This window comes from Eublepharis macularius, chromosome 4, assembly GCF_028583425.1.
Source record: "Eublepharis macularius isolate TG4126 chromosome 4, MPM_Emac_v1.0, whole genome shotgun sequence".
Taxonomy (NCBI): Eukaryota; Metazoa; Chordata; class Lepidosauria; order Squamata; family Eublepharidae; genus Eublepharis; species Eublepharis macularius.
The window spans coordinates 60531384-60551340 of NC_072793.1; the positions used below are offsets into that span (position 1 = coordinate 60531384).

Consider the following 19957-nt stretch of genomic DNA (forward strand, 5'->3'; position numbering starts at 1 on the left):
TCCTTGTATATCACCCATGAGGTCACAAAGAGCCACTTGCTCCTACACAAACTTGACTGTTTGCAGTGGCCCTGTTTGATGTGCTCCCCACTGATATGTGAACATTTACTGGGCTTTTCTATGGTGGTGCCTCATCTTTGGACCTGCCTGCTCCCAGCAGTTCACCCGCCATATAGCCTTATCTAGCTTCAGGCACTGTGTAAAAAGCTTTTTATTAATCCACACTTTTGGGTGCTTCCTCTTCTTTCTTTTTTCTTCTTGACTTTTAATAAGCTATGTATGATTTTAATGTTGTTGCTCAGTGTGGTTTTGTTATTGTTTATCATTATTTTAATTCACTGTACTGACTGGAAGTTGCCATGGAAATTCCTGAGCTTAGAATTTTGCAGGGTATATTTTTTTAAAAAAATAATAAACAAATGATATGCTACTGAAAATTGCACAAGAAGAGGCACAGTTCATACCACATATTTTGATTTGTCATCCTTCATTCTTCTTTATCTTCTCACTTACTTTTAAAAAAAATTGTGAAAACTTGCAACTTGAGATAGAGAAAAAATTGCCAACATAGTTTGGACAGAAATTGCAAACTGTCTCTTCACTCAGCCATTTTCCTGTTGTTCCCCTTTCAATCAGAATTGAAATTAGCCCTGTTGAAATTACAATTCATATAGTATAGTCCATTTGTGGGGAAAGCAATATTAGAAATATAATAAATAATAATAGTGTACACTTGATTTTTCTTTATATATGCCTTGAGTAATTCTCATGTTACATTCAACATATGTAGAGCTGAACATATGACTGAAACCCCAGGTATATCCAGGTACCGGTTTTTGGTTTCATTTGTACAGTGTACATTTTGGTTTTTTGTTACAAGAAGTTGTATGCAGGTTCATACAGTGAATGTATGCAGAACCTGCAACATGTGAACAGGGCCACTCTTTACATTTTTAATAGCAAATATATCATTGCATCCTTGCACCCATTAATCTTAGACACTTGGCTTATTTCTCTCGTTTTTCCTTTAGCAGGCATAAAAACTGTTTACATCATCATCCATTCTCAAGTCCCCCCTCCTCCCACATAATGCATCTAATTTAAGTGAGGAGGGAGGCTTTTATGGATGCGTGCAATCGCAAAAATATCAGCATTTGGGAGGGAATGTAATTTTAAACTCAGTCTTACAGTTATTGGAGAGGCAAGTGTGTACAAACTGGAAACATGGACCATTGTACCAGGGCAGGGAAGAATAAAAGAGAGGGCAGGGTATACCGAAATGCGCTTCAAGTACGCCAGTTTACACGGGATGTACATGTGTAGACGTTTAGCGCCTCTCATTCACAACCTCTCTCACTCCCCCGCCCCCGCCCTTTGCAGACCAATGGCAGCGATGAAAGCCAGCTCTGCAATCTCAGTTGATGTTTAACTAGCAGTGAAATTTCTTTTCACTGTTTCAAGGGCACAGCCTGAGATGCTGGCGGTGTGGGGCGGGGGTTGCTGGTGAGGTTGTGCAGGTGGCTGGACTAGAATAGCTAGTCTAGCAAACTCTGCCCGGTCGACAGCGATTGGACGGCGCGCAACTGCGGCCCGCATGCACAGCCTGCCCCTGGCGAGCCGTTCTTTGGAAAGGAAGGGCTGACTGCAGAGCCCCGCTCGGCGCCTGACCTCTCTCCCGAGCTGTTGACGGTTCGGCTCCTGGGTAACCCACTGACCTCAGCGTCGAGCAGCGCTGCTGGGAACAGGAGACTCCCTCCAGGCACGCCCGATAAGCTTCTGCCCTGGCGAAATTCCTTCTCCTCGCGCGAGGGAGGGGCGAAGGCTTAGCACGGCCGCCTCCTTTCAGGCGAAGAGCCGCTGCTGGGCTGTGGAGTTTCTGTGCGGGGCTGAGCGGCCGCTGAGGGACTTTGGCGCGGGGAGCCAGAATGTTGGGGCCCACCGGAAACTTCTCCCGATGAGCCGCCAGGTCAGTACAGCCGCCTGGGGAGAATCCCCTGCCCGCCCCAGCTCCGAAACCTCTCGGCGCGGGTGCGGAGCGCACGCACGAGCGCGCAAGCCTCTGCCCTCGCCGTGGAGACGGGCTCTAGGGACGCCTCCCGTCCGGGCGACTGAAGACGCGGGAAGCGCGGAGGTTGCGTCTGCGGGGCTTTTCTGCCTCTCTCGCCCCCCCCCCCCCACTCCCGGTTGCCGTGACGCTCCTTTAGCCGGCATCTCCGGATTTCTGACGTTTGCTGTGGTCTCTCGTTGAGGCTGTCACCACCGCAGGCGGCGCAAGCCACACTCCAGAGGGAGAGCATGTTAGTGGGGGGCTGCGAAGTTAAAGAGAGAGAGAGAGAGAGCTTTGCGGCACCTGAAAAGCCTGACAGATTTATTGTGGTGTCAGCGTTTGCGGTCTTCATCAGGGGAGTCTTAGGCCATAATGAAACTCTTGAAGGGGCCACAACAGTCTGTATAAGGCTCTGCGAAATACTGCGCAAAAGTGTTCTTTTTTCGCCAAATGCAGATCTTTTGAGCTAGGGCAACCGATCGGGCTTGCAAGAAGCATCACTGTGGAGGCAACCTCCTTGAAGTCCCACCCTTCCTGCAATGAGCTCAGGGTGGCGTAGATGAGTGTATACTTAATAACAGCCATACTGGCCTATGCAAACTCCACAACAAGGAACAAAATCCACGTAATACCTCTTTAGTAGAGCCAACCAAAACGACACAAAAGTTTTGCGCAAGCTTTCAAGCTTATCAGAACTCTTCATCAGGCTAGCTGTTACAGGTGTGTGGGGATAATAATACACTGACTTTGTTCACCTCTCTGAATGGGGCACTAATCTGTTTAGAAGAGCGGTATATAATCACAGTTATTGTTGTTAAAATACGAATGTAGAAAAAAGCAGATTTTTCCAGTCAAGATCTTAAGACCCTGTCTTGTCAGCCATTGGTGTTTGATGCTGAGAGGCTCACAGTTTAATGATGTGTTAGATTACAACACTTGCATATTCAGTTTTTTTTTCTGCTAATAGCCTTGCATCCATACTGTGTTGGATAATTTGCCACCATTGTGCCATGCAGGAAAATCCAACTGCAAACAATACCTAGAACATAATGATCATGTGGTAGGCAACTGTGTGTGGATGCAACACTTGTGAGGCAAGTTAGGTTAAAAGAGCACAGCTTGTCCAAGGCCACTTCTGAGCTTTGGTCACCAGACAGCTCCAACACTAACCAATCAAAACATAGAGGTTTGGTTCGGTCAGACCAAAGGTCCCTGGACTCGTGTTTCCCACAGGTACACACAGGTGCTTCCAGAAGCCTATGTATAGGACATGAAGTCACCCCCCACATTGTAGTTGCCATAAATGGTTATTGAGAATCAGCCTTCCTCTTATCTTGTAGGCTCCACTTAGCTATCATGGCCGGCAGTTGATAAACGTGTTGTCCATGAATTTGTTTAATCCCATTTAAACTGGTTGTGGTGTGTAGTGGAGGTGGCATAACTGAAAATGTGAACCAGTAAGCATCTAAACTGCCATATCCATTTGGAGAATAGAGTGTGTTAAAGTCTAAATAAATACAAATTTACAAATTGTGTTTTATTGTGCCAGTGTACTGCCAGTACTCCTACTATAGCCTTTAGACCAGAAATTTGTGAGGTTAAGAGGCAATTACTTAGATAATGTATGCGAGGTTCTTTGATCTCTCAAAAAGTCACGTAACAATAAAATGTATTGTTCATCATTTCAATATGAAATGGCGATTGAACATGCAGTTCTAAACAGAGTTAGACCCTTCTAATCCTATTGACTTCAATGGGTTTGGAAAAGTATAACTCAATTGCACAGCAAACCTGTGGTTGTGGTTTTGAGTAGGCACTGGGGAATGGTAGTCTTTCTGGGATAATTCATGTTAAATAAAAGTAGTGTGATCTTGACTTTTCATGCTAATTACCACTAAAACTCAACCACATGAACAAATGAAGCTTTGCAAAGTCATAGAGGGAAGTTGAGGCTCTATTAACAAATGTATGACAAGAAGAGGATCTAGCTAATGTCATGTTATGTTCTCATGCTGCACTGGATTCTCTCTGCCAGTCCTTATCTAAAGCAAAAATAGCTCCGTATTCTGAACTTAAACAACAACAACTACGATGATGGTCTCCTTACCAAAGCCAAGTTCCATTTGCCAGAATTAAATCTGATTGGACATTACAAATACAAGCTGTTCACACACATCTCCTTCTATACTTACTTGTGAGGGGAGATTACTAGTGAGCAAAATGATGAGGGAAATTTCTAGATATAAAGAAAAATCTGAATGCACCAGTTTGCTATATGTCCATGATTATGTCACAGATTAAACTGTAGCTTCCAACTTCGAATCTAGTAAACTTTGAGATATATCTCCCAGTGTTAATGTTCTTATGTAAAAGAATAGGTATCTAGCCATCATAGGCAACTGATGGATTTGTACAGCCCTTATTCTTTGCAGAAATACCTGTACACTGGATACTTTCTTGTTCACTATCTGCAGCCCAGGGAAATAGCAATCTCTTGAAGTATTGTATAGATTCTTTGTCTTGTGCTGTCTAACACTATTAGTTTATGCTTCTTCAGTACAGCAAGAAATTTCTGTCAAGAGCACAAGAAGAGAAAATCTATACCTCTCCCTCATGGGGGATGACTTACTTCAGGTGAAGAAAGGCCTGTCCATATTCATGGGTCTCAGCAGAGCCAGACCTCTCCTCAATGAAGCTTGCACCTGCCCTCTCAAACCACCAGAAGACATGTTAGATATTCAGCTGCAATCTTCAGTGAGGTGCAGAATTTCAGTTGCAATGACCAGTAAGGATAAAGAGACAGACTGTACCTGAACGCCATCCCAAATCCTGGGGACCAAGTCCCCCAGTTTCCTATAGAGAGACAGTACCTAGCCACACAGTCTAGAAGCAAGCAGAAAGGGACAGTCCCTTTTAAACCTAACCAGCCCAAACTCCTCATAATAGGATATATTCTGATGATCTGGCAAAGATAACATTAAGTGTGTGAGTGTAGTGATGGTTGATATCTGTTTACAGCTCAAGAAACGGGGAAGCTGAAGACTAGCAACAACCCTCCCCTGCTGCTAATTGGAAATGTGCGATATCTGATAATAGTGTGGGAAAGTGGAGCACATTTTCAGCTGAGCAGCTTATCACCATGGTCTGCTGAATTATCCACAATTGAATGTAATTTTTAATTTGTGAACACTTTGAATGTGAAAAGCTGTTGCTTTGGTTGAGGTGAAACTGGAAACTTAATTTTTGTTCTTTGAGTTGCAATGTAAAAAGCACCTGAGAGGGATAACAACAGGGCACATTTCGAGGGGGATCGCGCAGGAACGCAGTTCTGGCAGTTCCCCAAAGAGGTCACATGTCAGGTGGCCCTGCCCACCTGACTCTCGGCCCAGATCGGGCCTCTGACAGGTGGTGTATCACTCTCCTGTTCAGCAGCGGCCCAATCCTGACTATTTTGGGCCCCTTTTTGGCCATTTTGGGCCCATTTTCGGCCCTGAATGGCCAGGATTGGGTCCAAAACAGCCAGGATATGTGATGTCAGGGGGTGTGGCATATGCAAATCAGTTATGACAATGACACATTTCCGGTGATGGCAAGGGATGTGGAATATGCTAATGAGTTGTGCTAAGGAGTTATGCTAATGAGTTCCTCCAGCTCTTTTTCTGCGAAATGACCCCTGGGTAACAACAACAACAACATTCAATTTATATACTACCCTTCGGGACTACTTAACACCCACTCAGAGTGGTTTACAAAGTGTGTTATTATTGTCCTCATGACAACCACCCTGTGAGGTGGGTGGGGCTGAGAGAGCTCCGAGAAGATGTGACTGACCTAGGGTCACCTAACTGGCTTCAAGAGGAGGAATGGTGGATCAAACCCGGTTCTCCAGATTAGAGTCCTGCCGCTCTTAACCACTACACCAAACTGATCCAATATTGTAAGTAAATAAAATAGAGAGGATCATGCAGTTTCCCTACTTTCCTATGTACTTGCTATTTTTTTATGGAGGGTGTTCAGTTGAATGCCTCGGACTCAACTGATGTTAATGAATGTTTTGCACTAAACAATAGAAAAAAGCAAGAGTCCAGTAGCACCTATAAGACTAACAAAATTTGTAGTAGGGTATGAGCTTTCATGAGGCAAACTCACTTCTTCAGAACATGGCTCACAAAAGCTCATACCCTACCACAAATTTTGTTAGTCTTACAAGTGCTACTGGACTCTTGCTCTTTTCTACTGCTGCAGACAGACTAACAAAGCTACCCATCTTGATCTATCTTGCACTAACAGATTGAAGTGCTGATAACTGTTAACTTTAGTTTATAAAGATAAAGGGAACAGAATATTACTCCAAAATGAAACCAAAAAAGAGTAACAGATTAATTACGGTACATATCAAGTTGCTCTTTGTGTGGTTATAGTATATGTCATGATCCAACCTAAGGTGAGCATTTTAAGTGTTATTGATTTGAGTGGAAGTGATAAACATGTGTTTGACTCTTGCCCTTTAAATTCAGTAGAATTCAAAAGCAGGGCTGTCAAGAGCTTTAAAATGAACACAGTTGACATTTGAACTTACTGTGATCAAACTGTTCCTTTATATGTGAAACAAGCCTCTCACTTGATTGCCTTGATATTTTTGCCTGAAGTTCAGATTGAATGCTGCAACAAATATCTTTGCACCTGTGTAGTGGCCCCTTCTTCAGGCTTTCCTGCCTAAGCGGTTTGTATTCTACAGGGTTGTGAGCATAAGAACACAGCTCCATTGTCTTTATGCAGAACGAGGGTCCTATGATTCCCTAGAGCAGGGTTTCCCAGCCTGTGAGTCTAATCCCCCAAATGGGCTATATGGGCTGTGAAAGTGGATCTCATACTTTTATGGTTTTATTGATTTGTGCATCTTCTGATTTTTCAAGTGGGTCCCTACACCAAGTAAGTTTGGACTTGTGGTTACTGTGCTAAAAAGTTTGGGATACACTGCTCTACAGTACAATGGGTATGTAAAAGGTAAAGGTAGTCCCCTGTGCAAGCACCGAGTCATTACAGACCCATGGGGGGAATGTCCCATCAGGATGTTTTCTTGGCAGTCTTTTGTTACGGGGTGGTTTGCCATTGCCTTCCCCAGTCATTTACACTTTACCCCCCAGGAAACTGGGTACTTATTTTACCGACCTCGGAAGAATGGAAGGCTGAGTCAACCAGGAGCAGGCTACCTGAACCCAGCTTCCGTCAGGGTTGAACTCAGGTTGTGAGCACAGCTTGGGTGCGGCAGCTTACCACTCTGTGCCACGGGGCTCCTTGCAATGGGTGTGACCCCCACCCCAATAACAATAATTCCTTTGGGACAGTGCAGGAATGCAAGTGCATTATTTCAATTCTGAACCATTAATCACCTTTCCTATTAAAAAAAATGGGACAGGGACAAGAGCACAAGTCATACAGCTCTGAGACACTTCTTTTGTTAGTAGAACAAACTTCTGACAATAAGAATTTGGTGGATGCAAGAGGGGACTACAATTCCTGTGATGCAAGGCAAAAATGTGCATGTGAGAGTTCATCTATATCTAGACAATTCAGCTACTTTTGCCATTAACAAACCCCGAATTAGGAAGCTGTAAGGAAAACAGCAATTTCACATTTTAAAGTCACTGTGGGCACAGAAAGCAGGGGGCAGAGCCGCAGAGGTTTGCTTCTACTTTTATTGCAACTTAAGGTTTACTAGTTAACAATGTCACTGCTGTTCCCACCTCAGTCGGTCTTCTTCCTGTCTGGCTGTATCAAGCCAGCCTCAACTGTGCTGCAAGGCTGCCTTTGATGCATGTCCCAGCCACAGACCCGCCCCCAGGTCCCACCCTCTGCCTCTCCACACATGCAGCATGCCCTCTCCTGTGAGGGCTGCTCTTGCGAATGCCTGCCAACCTTACTGGGATGTGGGAGTTCCTGGGAAGACCCACCCATGGAGCATTCTGCTGGGGTTCCTATCCCCCATCATCCTTCAAAGCATGCCCGTTTTATTGGTCTCTGGTTGTAGGCCCATGCCCAGACCGGCACTTGCTGGGGTCTCTCTTCCAGTACAGGCACCCTTGACTGAGCTCAGTCATAGTCACTTTGAAACTACTGTGAGGCAACTGGCCAAGTGGGAAATAAGCACGTTGATTGCTGATGCTCAGCTGAACACATTTGAACTGTTTTAATACTGGTGAACAGTTCGTTTGGTGTTCACTGGTGCAGATTGTAGAGGGGCACACAGACCATAAATCTAAACAACAGGTGATTGTACATCTTTGTTTAAAAGTGCTTAATTTTGCTTTGACTATGTGCATAGTTGGCACTGTTATTAACTAACAGTATTTTGGAAAATTCATACTATTAATTTGGGTTCCAGCATAAACATTAAAATTCAACTCCAGTAGCACTGTAATCACTGACAAGATTTTCATGGTATAGGTTTCTGATAGTCAAAACTCCCTTTGTATGAATGGAGATTTGTATGTGTATCTGGTAAAGGGAGCTTTGACTCTCGAAAGCTTATACTCTGAAAATCTTGTTGGTCTCTAAGGGGCTATAGGACTTGAAGCCAACACAGCTACCCACCTGACACTATCAGCTTGAACACTGATTGTGTGTGCAGTTTCTGATTGTTAGCAATAAGACAGCTTCTATTGAGACCATTCATTTACTGATTTCAAAATACAGAAGAAACAGAGGTGAATCATCTATTGAAAGTAACACAAATTAATCTGATTTGCATCAGTAACACTTCATTTGCATACCTTGCAAAATGGGTCACCTAGATTTATAAGTTTTCCGTATCTGTTTCTAAGGAGAATCCAAACCACTCTTACAAGGGACATCTGGATTTTTCTTCACCACCCACTAATGCTTAGAATGCCAAGAATGTGCTGCCTGGCATTTGAGATACAATCTGAAAAGGCATTGAGGGGAAAAAAAAAAACCACTGGGATTGTACAGTTGAATCTGGGCAGTTGCTGCGACTTGGGAGATGGGCCCAGGCACACCTCCCACCTCCCAAATGCAATGCAGCCGTCAAAAGACGTATTGTGCATTGAGAGGCTTGTTTCCCAATTACTAACACAGCATTTTGCAGGGCTGATGTGCTGGATTGCACCGGTCTTTTCCAGTGCTGCTAGAAAGGATAAACCACTGGCCTTGGGGCTGGGTGGGATGGTGATCACATGGGCTGCTGCTTTGGTGCCCCTTTCCAGAGGAAATTTTCATTGTGGTCAACAGGTGAGTGTCCTGCAGCCTCGGAGTTTTTCTTGTTTTTGTTTTATGGCAATGCTTATTTAGATATTGTTGTGTAGGTATTTGCCCTTTAGCCTTAATATAACAACTATGTGTGCGTGGTCAAGCAGAATTGCAAAATCAGATCTGATAGAATCTGTCACACCAACAGGTTGTGGCTCTCTCTCTTTTTCTCCATCTCTCCACACCATTATTTAGCGTTATTAAGATGACACTGGAGGTCCCTTCCAACCCTGTGATTCTACCCTCTCTGTTACCAGTGGCTGGAGCAAAGAAGAAGGATGTATACCCTCAAACCCGCCCCCCCCCCCAATATACGGTTTCAGATGTAGGATCTTTACGGCTTCTCTCATGGAAAATATGTTGTAGATTCCGCTTCCATCCTTCCTGCTTTTTGGCTCCTTGGGATCATAATCTAGTTTGCAGAAGGCATTTATTGATGGTGCTGGGTTTTATTTTTAATGTAATGCCTTTTAGAGCTAAGAACTGAAGTAGGAGAATTTAGTTAAATTGCATTGTGGTAAGATGTAATGACTTTGGACCACAGGGCATGAAATATTTTGATGTCATCATTGTTCTCAGTACCATTCATAATTTCTTAAACATGTATCATGTCCCACGCTTTTTAGTTATTTTCCCCCGTAAACTGCGAGTTTCTTAATCTCTACTTACGTTCCTTCAGCACGATCATTTTAACTACTGTTTTCTGCATGCCTCCAGCTCAGTATCTTTTTAAAAAAATATAAGCACACAGTATTCTAAAGGCAGGCATATCAAAGATGGCATGATGGCATTAGCATACTTCTCATTTTAGTTTCAATCTTCTTCATAATCCCCAGCAATGAATTTTCTGTTTTTATGACCAGAGCACTCTGAGCTGCTGATAGCAATTTTTATTTTGTTTTAGATATATGTTGGGATAATAACATTTTTTGATTTAAGAAGGCTTGTTTGAAGACTTCAGGTGGTGACTTTCATCATACGTGTTTAATAAACTAGGTATCTGAATGAGATACTAATAATCCAGATCTGAGAACACTCAAATTATATGGTTTTTCATCCTTATCTGCTCACACCTAGAGACAACTCTCTGTGTAGCTTTCCTTGTTGCTGTAAATGCAGAGGCAATGGAGCCTCCAAATATAAGTTTTCCCTGTACTTTCTTTTGCTTATCCATGGCTAGGCCATGGCTGCCTCTTCCTCTCCTGCTACAGGAAGGCTTTGGGGAGGGTTTATTAATTTTTTTTTTAAATTGACAATAGCTAGATTGCTATAGTATTATAACATTATGAAAGCGTTATAATGATATATTGCAATGATGTTTTAGTTCCCAGCCTACAATTCAAAAAAAGAAAGTCTCTAGTCCTTTTTGTTGCAGAGTGGTAAGGAGAAAGGTACAGCCAGTACATTTCCTATGCAATGAAGAGTGCTAGAGATTTTGTTTTTTAAAACTGAAAACTGGGAACTGATAACTGGTGATGGATTGTTATAACATTGTAATGAACTAGCAATTCCCATTGTTTTTTTAAAAAGTCCTTTGGTGTGGGGGGGTGGCAGGTGTGGGGGGTCTGAGGCGATGGTGAGGGGGAGTGGTGTGGATACTCTGTTGCCATTGTGAATACCTCTGCATTTGGAGGAGCAATGAGAGCTGCACAGAGAATCATCTCCTTGTGGATGTAGCCAGGGTCATGTGGGAGAACACCACCGTGCGGCTCCTTCCCATGACAGTACTGCCCCCGTTTTTGAAAGAAGAGTTGGAGTTGTGCGAAGAAGCTGTCCCCTGGGACTTTGGTGATAACTGAAGCAGTGCAGGAAGGATCCATGCTTTGGTTTCCAACTACCAAAATAATCATAAGAGGCCCAAGGGGTGATTTGAATGTGTGAATGAAGTTACAGCAGATTTAGCACGGCCAATAGAATTTACATGTTACTTCCAAAGCTAGGCTTTCCATAGAGTCAGCTTACACAACCTGGCTCAAGTCATCAGATCAAGTGTACAGTCAACCAATGATAGATGAATGTATAAATGAGCTGTTAGATAGATGTCAGTCTCATGCTAGAGTTCCCAGCCTCTAGGTGGTGGCTGGAGATCTCCTGGAATTACAACTGATCTCCAGATGACCGTTATCAGTTCCCCTGAAGAAAATGGCTGCTTTGGAAGGCGGAGTCTATGTCATTTTACCCTGCTGAGGTCCCTCCCCTCCTCAGGATACATCTCCCAAATCTCCAGCTGGCAACCCTAATCTGATGCCCAAGCATGCCTCCTTCCTCCTTTTGCCAAAGTGATTGTTGGTTTTAAGCGGTATAGGCCAGTAGCATCCCTGCAACATGTTTTTTGGGACTTTCACAAGAAGCCATGACAAAATCTTGTCTTTACTCAAGGAACCAAATTGCAGTGAGAGGAATTCTAATTAGTTTATTCAAACTACACAGTTTCACTTCATATTTATGGATTTCCCCTTTCAAGACAGTTGGGACTGAAATAAAAACTAACGAATTTGTGGTTGGGAAAGGTTAACCTCTCAACCAAACTTGGTAAGTCTGCATGCGACAGCCCTTGTAGTGAGGAATGAATTTCTTTCTTTGTCATCACTGCTGAGTTGTAATGAGATGCTCTTAGTTTAGTAATTTAGCAATTTCTTTTTTGTCCTTTTTGTTTTTCTGGTTCCATGTACTCTCCAGGGGAAGAGTCATCCTCTTGTTCATCTGTCCAGCCTGTATTCCTGGCCAGTTGGTCCAGTCTGTACCAATACACATCCAAGCCTCCAGAAAAATGTTTCCAGAAGGAGAAGATGGCATCAGGTAATGAACAAAAACTTGTTCTTTGTTACAGTGTTTGGAAATATGAGTAATGTTGTGCTTGCTGGCTTCATTGCAAAACCCATGGTTGTCCAAACAGAAGAAAATAGAAAGAAGGAAAGTTGGGTATGCTCCACTAGATGGAATTGGAGGACTCATGAAAATGAGTTAGAAGGCTTTGCCCAGGACTGGCTGAGTCCCCTAATTCTACAGAATGCCCACATCTTCAGAATGTTCAAGGAATATTTACAATGCAACTAACACAGACTATATTCTTTTTGTGGACCTTTCTAATTTGCAAAACCAATTTCTTTACTTCTTTGTTGGTTTACATATATGAGTCTGCGTGTGCGCATGTGCATGCGCTCATGTGTGCACTAGCATTGGGATGATAAGCTAAAAGCTTGTCCCTGCTATGACCTTGGCTTATATGGCATATCAGAACTCTGTCAGACTTTACACTTCAGTTGCCGTCATAGTGGCTATGCCAGTTTTACGCTTGTGTTTCATGGCTCATGAATGTGAAAGCACGTCCCTGAACATTTGTTGGACATGTGCTGGTAGCCCTGACTTCTTCAGCATCACTCACACACAACCAGTTCAGATAAGCCCATTGCACTTCAGAGGGCTGTATATTCCTTTCACTCTTTAATGTGAGTGCAACCATGGCAAACACAGTTTATTCTCTGCTCAGTCCAGCTTCCTTTCCTTAGAGGGTGGCAAGGGGAAGAAAAGTCAGGAAGCCACAGGAGCAGAAGTAGTATCCAGCTTCCTAGCTATGGTTTACATTCCTGTTTCAGGTTCTGCCTCTGGCTCATTTTAGGTGTAGATCTCCTTGCCCTTCTCTATTATTGCATTTATTAAATGAGGGAGACAGACCTGACTCCATTTGTGCAAAGGGCTTTGAGACACGTAAGAAGAGCTGTGCTGCATCAAACCAAAGGCCTATCTAGTCCAGCATTTTCTTCACACAGTGGCTGACCAGCTGTCTTTAGAATGACTGCAACAGCAGCCTCTCATCAATATTCCCCTGCAACTAATATAAAGAGGTGCATCGCCTCTGGTACTGGAGAAAGTAGACATCCATCATGACTAGTAGCTATTGATAGTCCCATCCTCCATGAACTTGTGCACCCCCCTTTAAAGAATTCCAAATTGATGGCTATCACCGCATACTGCGGATGCCAGTTCCACAATTTAACTATGCATTGTGCGAAGAAGTACTTCCTTTTGTCTGTCCTGAATCTCCCACCCCTCAGCTTCAGTGGATTGCCCCAGGTTCTAGTATTATGAGAAGGGACAAGCTTTTCTCTCTGTCCACTCTGTCTACCCCATGCACAATTTTATAGATGACTCCAAAGTAAATGTAAAAAGTGTTGGACAGCTTCATTCTCTTGTAAGAAAAACCAGTTAAATGAGCATCCGCTCATTTATTTTCCTTCTGTCATAGCTATAATACAGATTGCTATACAGACTGGTACAGCTAACTATGAAGAAAATTTTTTTAAGTGAACATGCTTATAAAAGCATGCCATTGTTTTAGCCCATATTTCTTGGCATGCATTTATCTTCTAAGCCCACAGACATAGCCCAGGATTTAAATCCTGTTAGTCTGGCGCAGCTGGGAAAGAACAAGTTGGATTTTTTTTAATGGGCCTCAGGCATCATTAGCGTAATTGCTACTTAAATTTCCGGATTCCAGGAGCTTTATGTCTGTGTTTGATGATGTGTGAAGTAGAATGAATGTGGCGAGATGTTTCAGATAGCAGCAGTTATGAAGGAGCTCAATTCCCCCCCAGAAAACTGATGAGCAAAGACTTATGCAAATCAAGTGCTTTCCTTCAAGAATGGTAGTACTAGGAGGCCCCTTTTCCCCAGGGTGGTTTCTACCAACTCTACCCAGATCAACACAAAAGGAAGAAAAGGAAGCTGCAGAGACCAGGGGCGGGGGAGGCTATTGAGAAAATAACCAGCCATTGGTGGCATCCTGTTGTGCTTATAGCCATATGAAAATAATCTCAGAGATTTTGTTCTCTTTTACTTTGGAGGCTGGTTTTCTCTTCTAGCTTGTCCTTTTATTTATTGAAAACACTTCCAGTGCTTTGTGCCCATCCCTCCTTTTTGCTCAAGGCGTTGTTCAATAAACCCAACATAAAATACCAGAACAGTCATTAAAAATAAAGAGGCAGCAATAAAACTGAAAATAAAATACGTAAGCAATACAAACCACCCTGAAGCATGCTCCATTTAGCATCTCCTTTAGCAGGTGTAGCCAGTTCAGCTTACAAAACAGAATCTTACAAAGGAGAGAGTGAGACTTGGGGCTATTGCTGGAAGGCCCTGATCTTCCATGATATTGCTGCTTGAGCAGTGGGACAATAACAGTGCAATCCTAAGCAGAGTTACTCCAGTCTAAGGCCATTGAAACCAATGGGTTTAGACTGGTGTAATTCTTCTTAGGATTGCACTGTAAGAAGGGCCCAGTCTTAACTAGGGGATAGATCTGGTAGAAATAGCCACTCCTTTAAACTCATACAAGTTATGTATTAATTTTCATAATTTGTATTCACCCCACCATTTGCCAGAACGCTTTAAGTGGCTGCCTTAGATGTATAAAAAAAGATTGGATAAAGCAGCATGTCTTTTACCTCTAAGCACACAATAGTCCCAGCCTAAAGCAGCACTACCCTTCCCCTACCAAGCAGTCACCAAGGATTCATACTTTTTTTTTTAAAAAAAATGTTTTTGGAAAGAACCATTCTTCCCTAGTCAAACTAGGGATCCTAACTATACATGGGCACGAATTGAAATACGAATAAAATTTCGTGATGAATTGGGCTGATTCATGTATCGTGAAAACATGTTTTGTGGGGGCGCATTTTTCACGAAATCCATGACTTGTGGGGCCAACTTTTCTACTTAAAAGATCTCAGTGGTTTTCTGCTTGAGATCTTGGAGGATCTGGCCCCAGGCCAGAAGGGGCATTGGTCTAACAGATATTAGGCAGCGACTTATATTTCTTTGTCCCTTTTCATTATGCCCTTACTATGCCTCCTCTGAAAAAGTTGACAGTGGTCCTTTTGCCTGCATGGTGACTTGTCAGGTAACTCCAGGGAATTGGATCGAGGAAGTGAGCCTGCACGGATAGGAGAGGGCATTCTGGAAACTGAATCCGTGTCACTGGCTGTAGGGGAAGGGTTCCCAAATGGTAAGTTGTGTCTAATTGCTGCCTTATTTTCTTTTGACATCAATAACTAAAAAGAACAAGCCAGTTCTCAGCATAATTTCTGAAGAGATTGTGCCATAAGCACAGATGTAGCCTGCACTGCATTACTGTTAGCACTGCAAAAAGTAGAGAATAAGACTGGGAAAAGGGAAAGGAGCAAAGAATAATAGGGTTTCTTGCATGTCAGATTCTGTTATTTTAAGTTCAGTGCAGAAGACAGCAAGAACAATTTAGTAATGTGGCAATATCCTATAACATTCTACATCTTTCCATCATCAAACAGCATTTAACATGTGATCATGAAGCTCATTTAGATTTAATAGTGGGATAGCTCCGTGGCTCAGATGTGCCCTCATGCAATCACCAATTCCCTTGTGATAATCACTTGTGAATTTGGCTACAAAGGACCATTATATACAGGAGTGGCTAAATGAATGTGAATTGGAAATGCCATGCAAATCTTTTTTATTGAGAAGAGAATACTTTTCAAACAGAAAGTGGAAGCAGAAAGTGGGGAGAGGTCATCAGCAACCCTGAGGAAGCACAGGTTGTAATTTCGTCACTTCTTCCTGTTGATGGTCCTGGCTTAGGAAGAGAGAGAATATTGTAAATAATTAACTGGCTACACACATTGTTATCAGGAAAAGTTTGGTTTCTTGGACTATAGACTATGCTTTTGAGATGAAGCACTTTTGTCAGGAGATGGTTTGCACCTTACAAGGGTGGAAAAATTTGTTTGGCAGGAGCCTCACAAACATAATAAGGAGGGCTTTAAACTAAATGCTGTAAGGGAGGAAGACAAAAACTCAAAAGCTAGTATGATGTCAGTTACTAGTGATAAGAGCACTAATGATGAGTGGGGTGGGGACCTATTAATTTTCAGGTAAGGACAAAAAGGAAGCACTCAGGGCACATAAATTCTAATGTCTCTACACTGATGTGCATAGTATGGGAAACAAACAAGAGGAACTTGAAGTCTTAATACAGGAAGGGACTATGCTATAATAAGGCATTACTGAACCTTGGTGAGAACAGCTGCACAATTGGAATATTAAGATTAAGGGTTATAACTTGTTTAAAAGGAATAGACTAATAAGGATGGGGAGGAGCAGCATTATATGTCCTGGGTGCATATAATTGTGAAGAAATACCTGAATCTGATAATGGAAAGTCAGTTCAGAGCCTCTGGGTAAAAGGAGAAAGAAATAATGATGATATTGTGGTGAGCATCTACTATAGACCACCAATCCTGGCCGAGGACTTGGATGATTATAAAATTTTCAAAGAGATGGGACATAATGGTCATGGGAGATTTCAATTACTCTGACACTGTTGGAAGTCAAACTCTGCTAAAAATGTAAGGTCTAATAAATTTCTGACTTGTCTTGCTGACAACATCAGCAAGGTCAGAAATACTCAAGGAGAAGGGAGTTTAAAAGGGGTGGGAGTTTCTTACAAGTGAGATTTCAAAGGCACAATCACAAATGATTCCAGTGAGAAGGAAAAATGGGAGGAATCTAAAGAAGCCAGGGTGGTGCATAAACAGCTCGTTAAAGATCTGAGTATTAAAAAAGACACAGTTAAGAAATGGAAGGAGTGCCACATAACCAAGGATGAATATAAACAAACTGCTAGTGCCTGTGGAGAGAGTGTAAGAGAAGCTAAAGCTCTCTTTGAGCCTAGGTTAGCGAGAGATCATAAATATGGGTGTGCAAAAGAAAATTTCAGCAAAGAAGAGTCGGAAATAAAGGATTCCCGAAGTGGCAAGCCGCTTTAGGAATCCCTTGTTTGACCCACTTCAGTGTGCTCTGTAAAGATTTGGAGCACACCAACAAACTACCCCCCCTGGCTTATTTCACCTGATGGGAGGGGGGAGGGAACTCCCTCCTTCCTCTCCCATCGGGTGAAATAAGCCGCGGGGGGGGGAGTTCAAACCCCACCAAGCAGATCAGCTGCTTGGCAGGGATTGTGGCTGACCCTTTAAACTCCATCTGGGTCGTGGGGGAACCCCCCCCATGACTCAGATGAAGTGCATAAAGGCCCTTTCCAGCTGGCTGGAGGAAGGGGGGAGAGTTTGAAGGGAAGAACATTCCCCGCGCTGCTTGCAAATGGCGCGGGGAACCTTCTTCCCTTCAAACTCTCCCGCTTTCCAGCTGGGTGGAGGAAGGGGGGGGGAGAGTTTGAAGGGAAGAGCACTCCCCAGCAGGCTGCACTCAGCCGCTTGTCAGGGAAACCCCTGACAAATGGCTGAGTCGGGGGTGAAATGCCCCTCTCCCTGTTGCTGCGCAGCAGCAGGGAGAAGGGCATATGATATCACCCTGGTAGGCTGCACTCAGCTGCTTGAGGGGAACCCCCGACAAACAGCTGATTGGCGGTTTAAATGTTCCTCTCCCTCCTGCTGCACAGCGGCATGGAGAGGGACATTTCAGCCCCTTGACACGAAGCTTCCCGAAGCTACACAAATAACTTCAGGAATCTTTGATTTGGGGTTCCTGAAACGGCCCCAATATGCTGGGGCCTTTTCGGAAATCCCAAATCTTTGCAAATTGGGTCCGATTTGAGTATTTTTCCCAAATTGGAAACCTGAAGCACACACCCCTAATCCTAAACTCAACAAACAAGGGTTCTTTCATTATATTCCGAACAAGAAAAAGAAGAAGGAAGTGTTAGGCCCACTGCTGGGAGTGGAAAATGAAATTTTAACGGGAGATAAAGAGAAGGCAGAACTGCTCAATTCCTACTTTGCCTTGGTGTTCTCTTGCAAGGAAACCTATGCTCAACCTGGCAAAAAGAGATACTAAATTGGGAGGGGTAGCAAATACAGTAGAAAATAGAATCAGGATTCAGAATGATCTTGACAGTCTAGAAAACTGGGCTTATGGAATAAAATGAATTTCAACAGAGAGAAATGGAAAATTCTGCATTTAGGTAGGAAAAATCAAAGCTATAATTATAGGATAAGGGAGACTTGTCTTGGTAGTAGTAGTACATGTGAAAAGAATCTAGGGATCTTAGTAGATCATACATTGAACATGAGTCAGTAGTGTGATGTGGCTGCTGAAAAGGCAAATGCAGTTTGGGGCTGCCTCAACAGAAGTATAGTGTGAATTGTGAAATGATGGTGTTGCTTTATTATGCTCTGGTAGACCTCATTTGCAGTATTATGTTCAATTTTGGGCACCACAGTTTAAGAAGGATGATGATAAGATGGAACCTGTCCAAAGGAGGTTAGCAGAGATGGTGAGGGGTCTGGAGACCAAGTGCTGCTATTATTGTTATTATTATTCAATTTTTAGCCCTCCTTTCCTGTGAACGAGCTCAGGGCAGGTTACATCAGACATAAATACAATTTAAAATCACAGTAAAATCATACAGTCATAATACTCATAAAATTTACGGTTTGCAGTTTGTAATCCCCAAGATGACGGTCCTCATCCTTAACATCCACCCCTGCTGATAGTAAAGGGAGTGGGTGGGAAGAAGAGAAGGCAGGGGCAACATTCGAGACAGATTGATTTGTATGGGGACCAGGATGATAACACAGCCCCCTCCCAATAAGAGACTTGTAGGGAGGCTCACCAGATAGCACAGCATGACCTCAGCCGTGAGGAATGGTTGAAAGAGCTGGCTATGTTTACCCTGAGGAGGAGGCAATTAAGTGATGATATGATGGCCCCCTTCAAGTGATTGAAGGGCTGTCACACAAAGGATGTAATGAAGTTGTTTTCTGTTGCCTTAGAGGGTTGGACCAGAACCAATGGATCAGAATTAAAGCAAAGGCGTTTTTGGCTAAACATTAGGAAGAACTTTCGAACAGAGCAGTTCCTCAATGGAACAGGCTTCCTTGGGATGTAGTGGGCTCTCCTTTGGAGATTTTTAAGAAGAGGCTAGATGGCCACCTGACAGCAATGCTGATTCTATGACTCAATATGAATTTAGGCAGATTGGGAGGAGGGCAGGAAAGGGGGAGCCAGTGCTGGGCTGTTGTGCCCCTTTCTTATATCCCCAGGGTAATGCCTATTGCCACTTTTGGGGCCAGGAAAGAATTTTCCCACAGGCCAGATTGGCCAGGATCCTGGAGGATTTTTTGCCTTTCTCTGGGCCTAGAGCAGCTGTCACTTGGGGAGTTGAGGCGGGGTGGGGGGAGGTAGCTGTGAATTTCCTGCATTGTGCAGGGTGTCGGACTAGATGACCCTTAGGGGTAACTTCCACCTCTATGTTTCTATTTTCAGAATTAGTGGTTGCCTCATAGTTTGCTCAGAGGGAGGTAAGCAAGGAGATTTTTGCCCTTTGGAATACATTAGTCTGCATCTGGCAAGCATCTTTTTGCTGAAACGTGTCTTGTCCCTCATAGGACCTAGCAGGAGTTTCGAGAGAGCACCTTCTGCTTGAAGGGAAGGTCACGCAAGCAGATTAAAATGAACTGTTTAGTTTTTCCAGTTATGTATACTCTGTACATTTCAACTGCTTGTTTGTGAGTGTTTTGAAACCAGTGAAATATTGAAAGTGACAGATGTCACAATGCGAGGACTGTTGGAACTGCTCCCCAAAACTATCCTGAAGTCACTCCAGCTGTTCCTGTTTTGGGACTCAATTCACCTCAGTGCAGTCATTAACCC

At 43.3% G+C, this 19957-nt stretch overlaps 1 protein-coding gene across 7 annotated transcripts in view; it reads left to right on the forward strand.

The window, feature by feature from the left end:
- Positions 1-1553: 1553 nt before the first annotated feature.
- The window catches only part of SH3TC2 (SH3 domain and tetratricopeptide repeats 2), a 56073-nt gene continuing 37669 nt past the window's right edge, over positions 1554-19957 (forward strand). For 4 of the 7 annotated variants that reach the window (XR_008596934.1, XR_008596933.1, XM_054978700.1 and 1 more), the window contains exons 1-3: positions 1559-1966; positions 11996-12115; positions 15216-15320. Coding sequence is in view for 5 of the 7 variants with exons in the window: in XM_054978700.1 (XP_054834675.1) it covers positions 12106-12115; positions 15216-15320 (115 nt within the window). In the remaining 2 variants the exon portion in view is untranslated. Of the gene's footprint in view, positions 1967-11995; positions 12116-15215; positions 15321-19957 lie in introns of all 7 variants that reach the window. The other 3 variants (XM_054978705.1, XM_054978703.1, XM_054978702.1) reach the window with 2 other exon arrangements.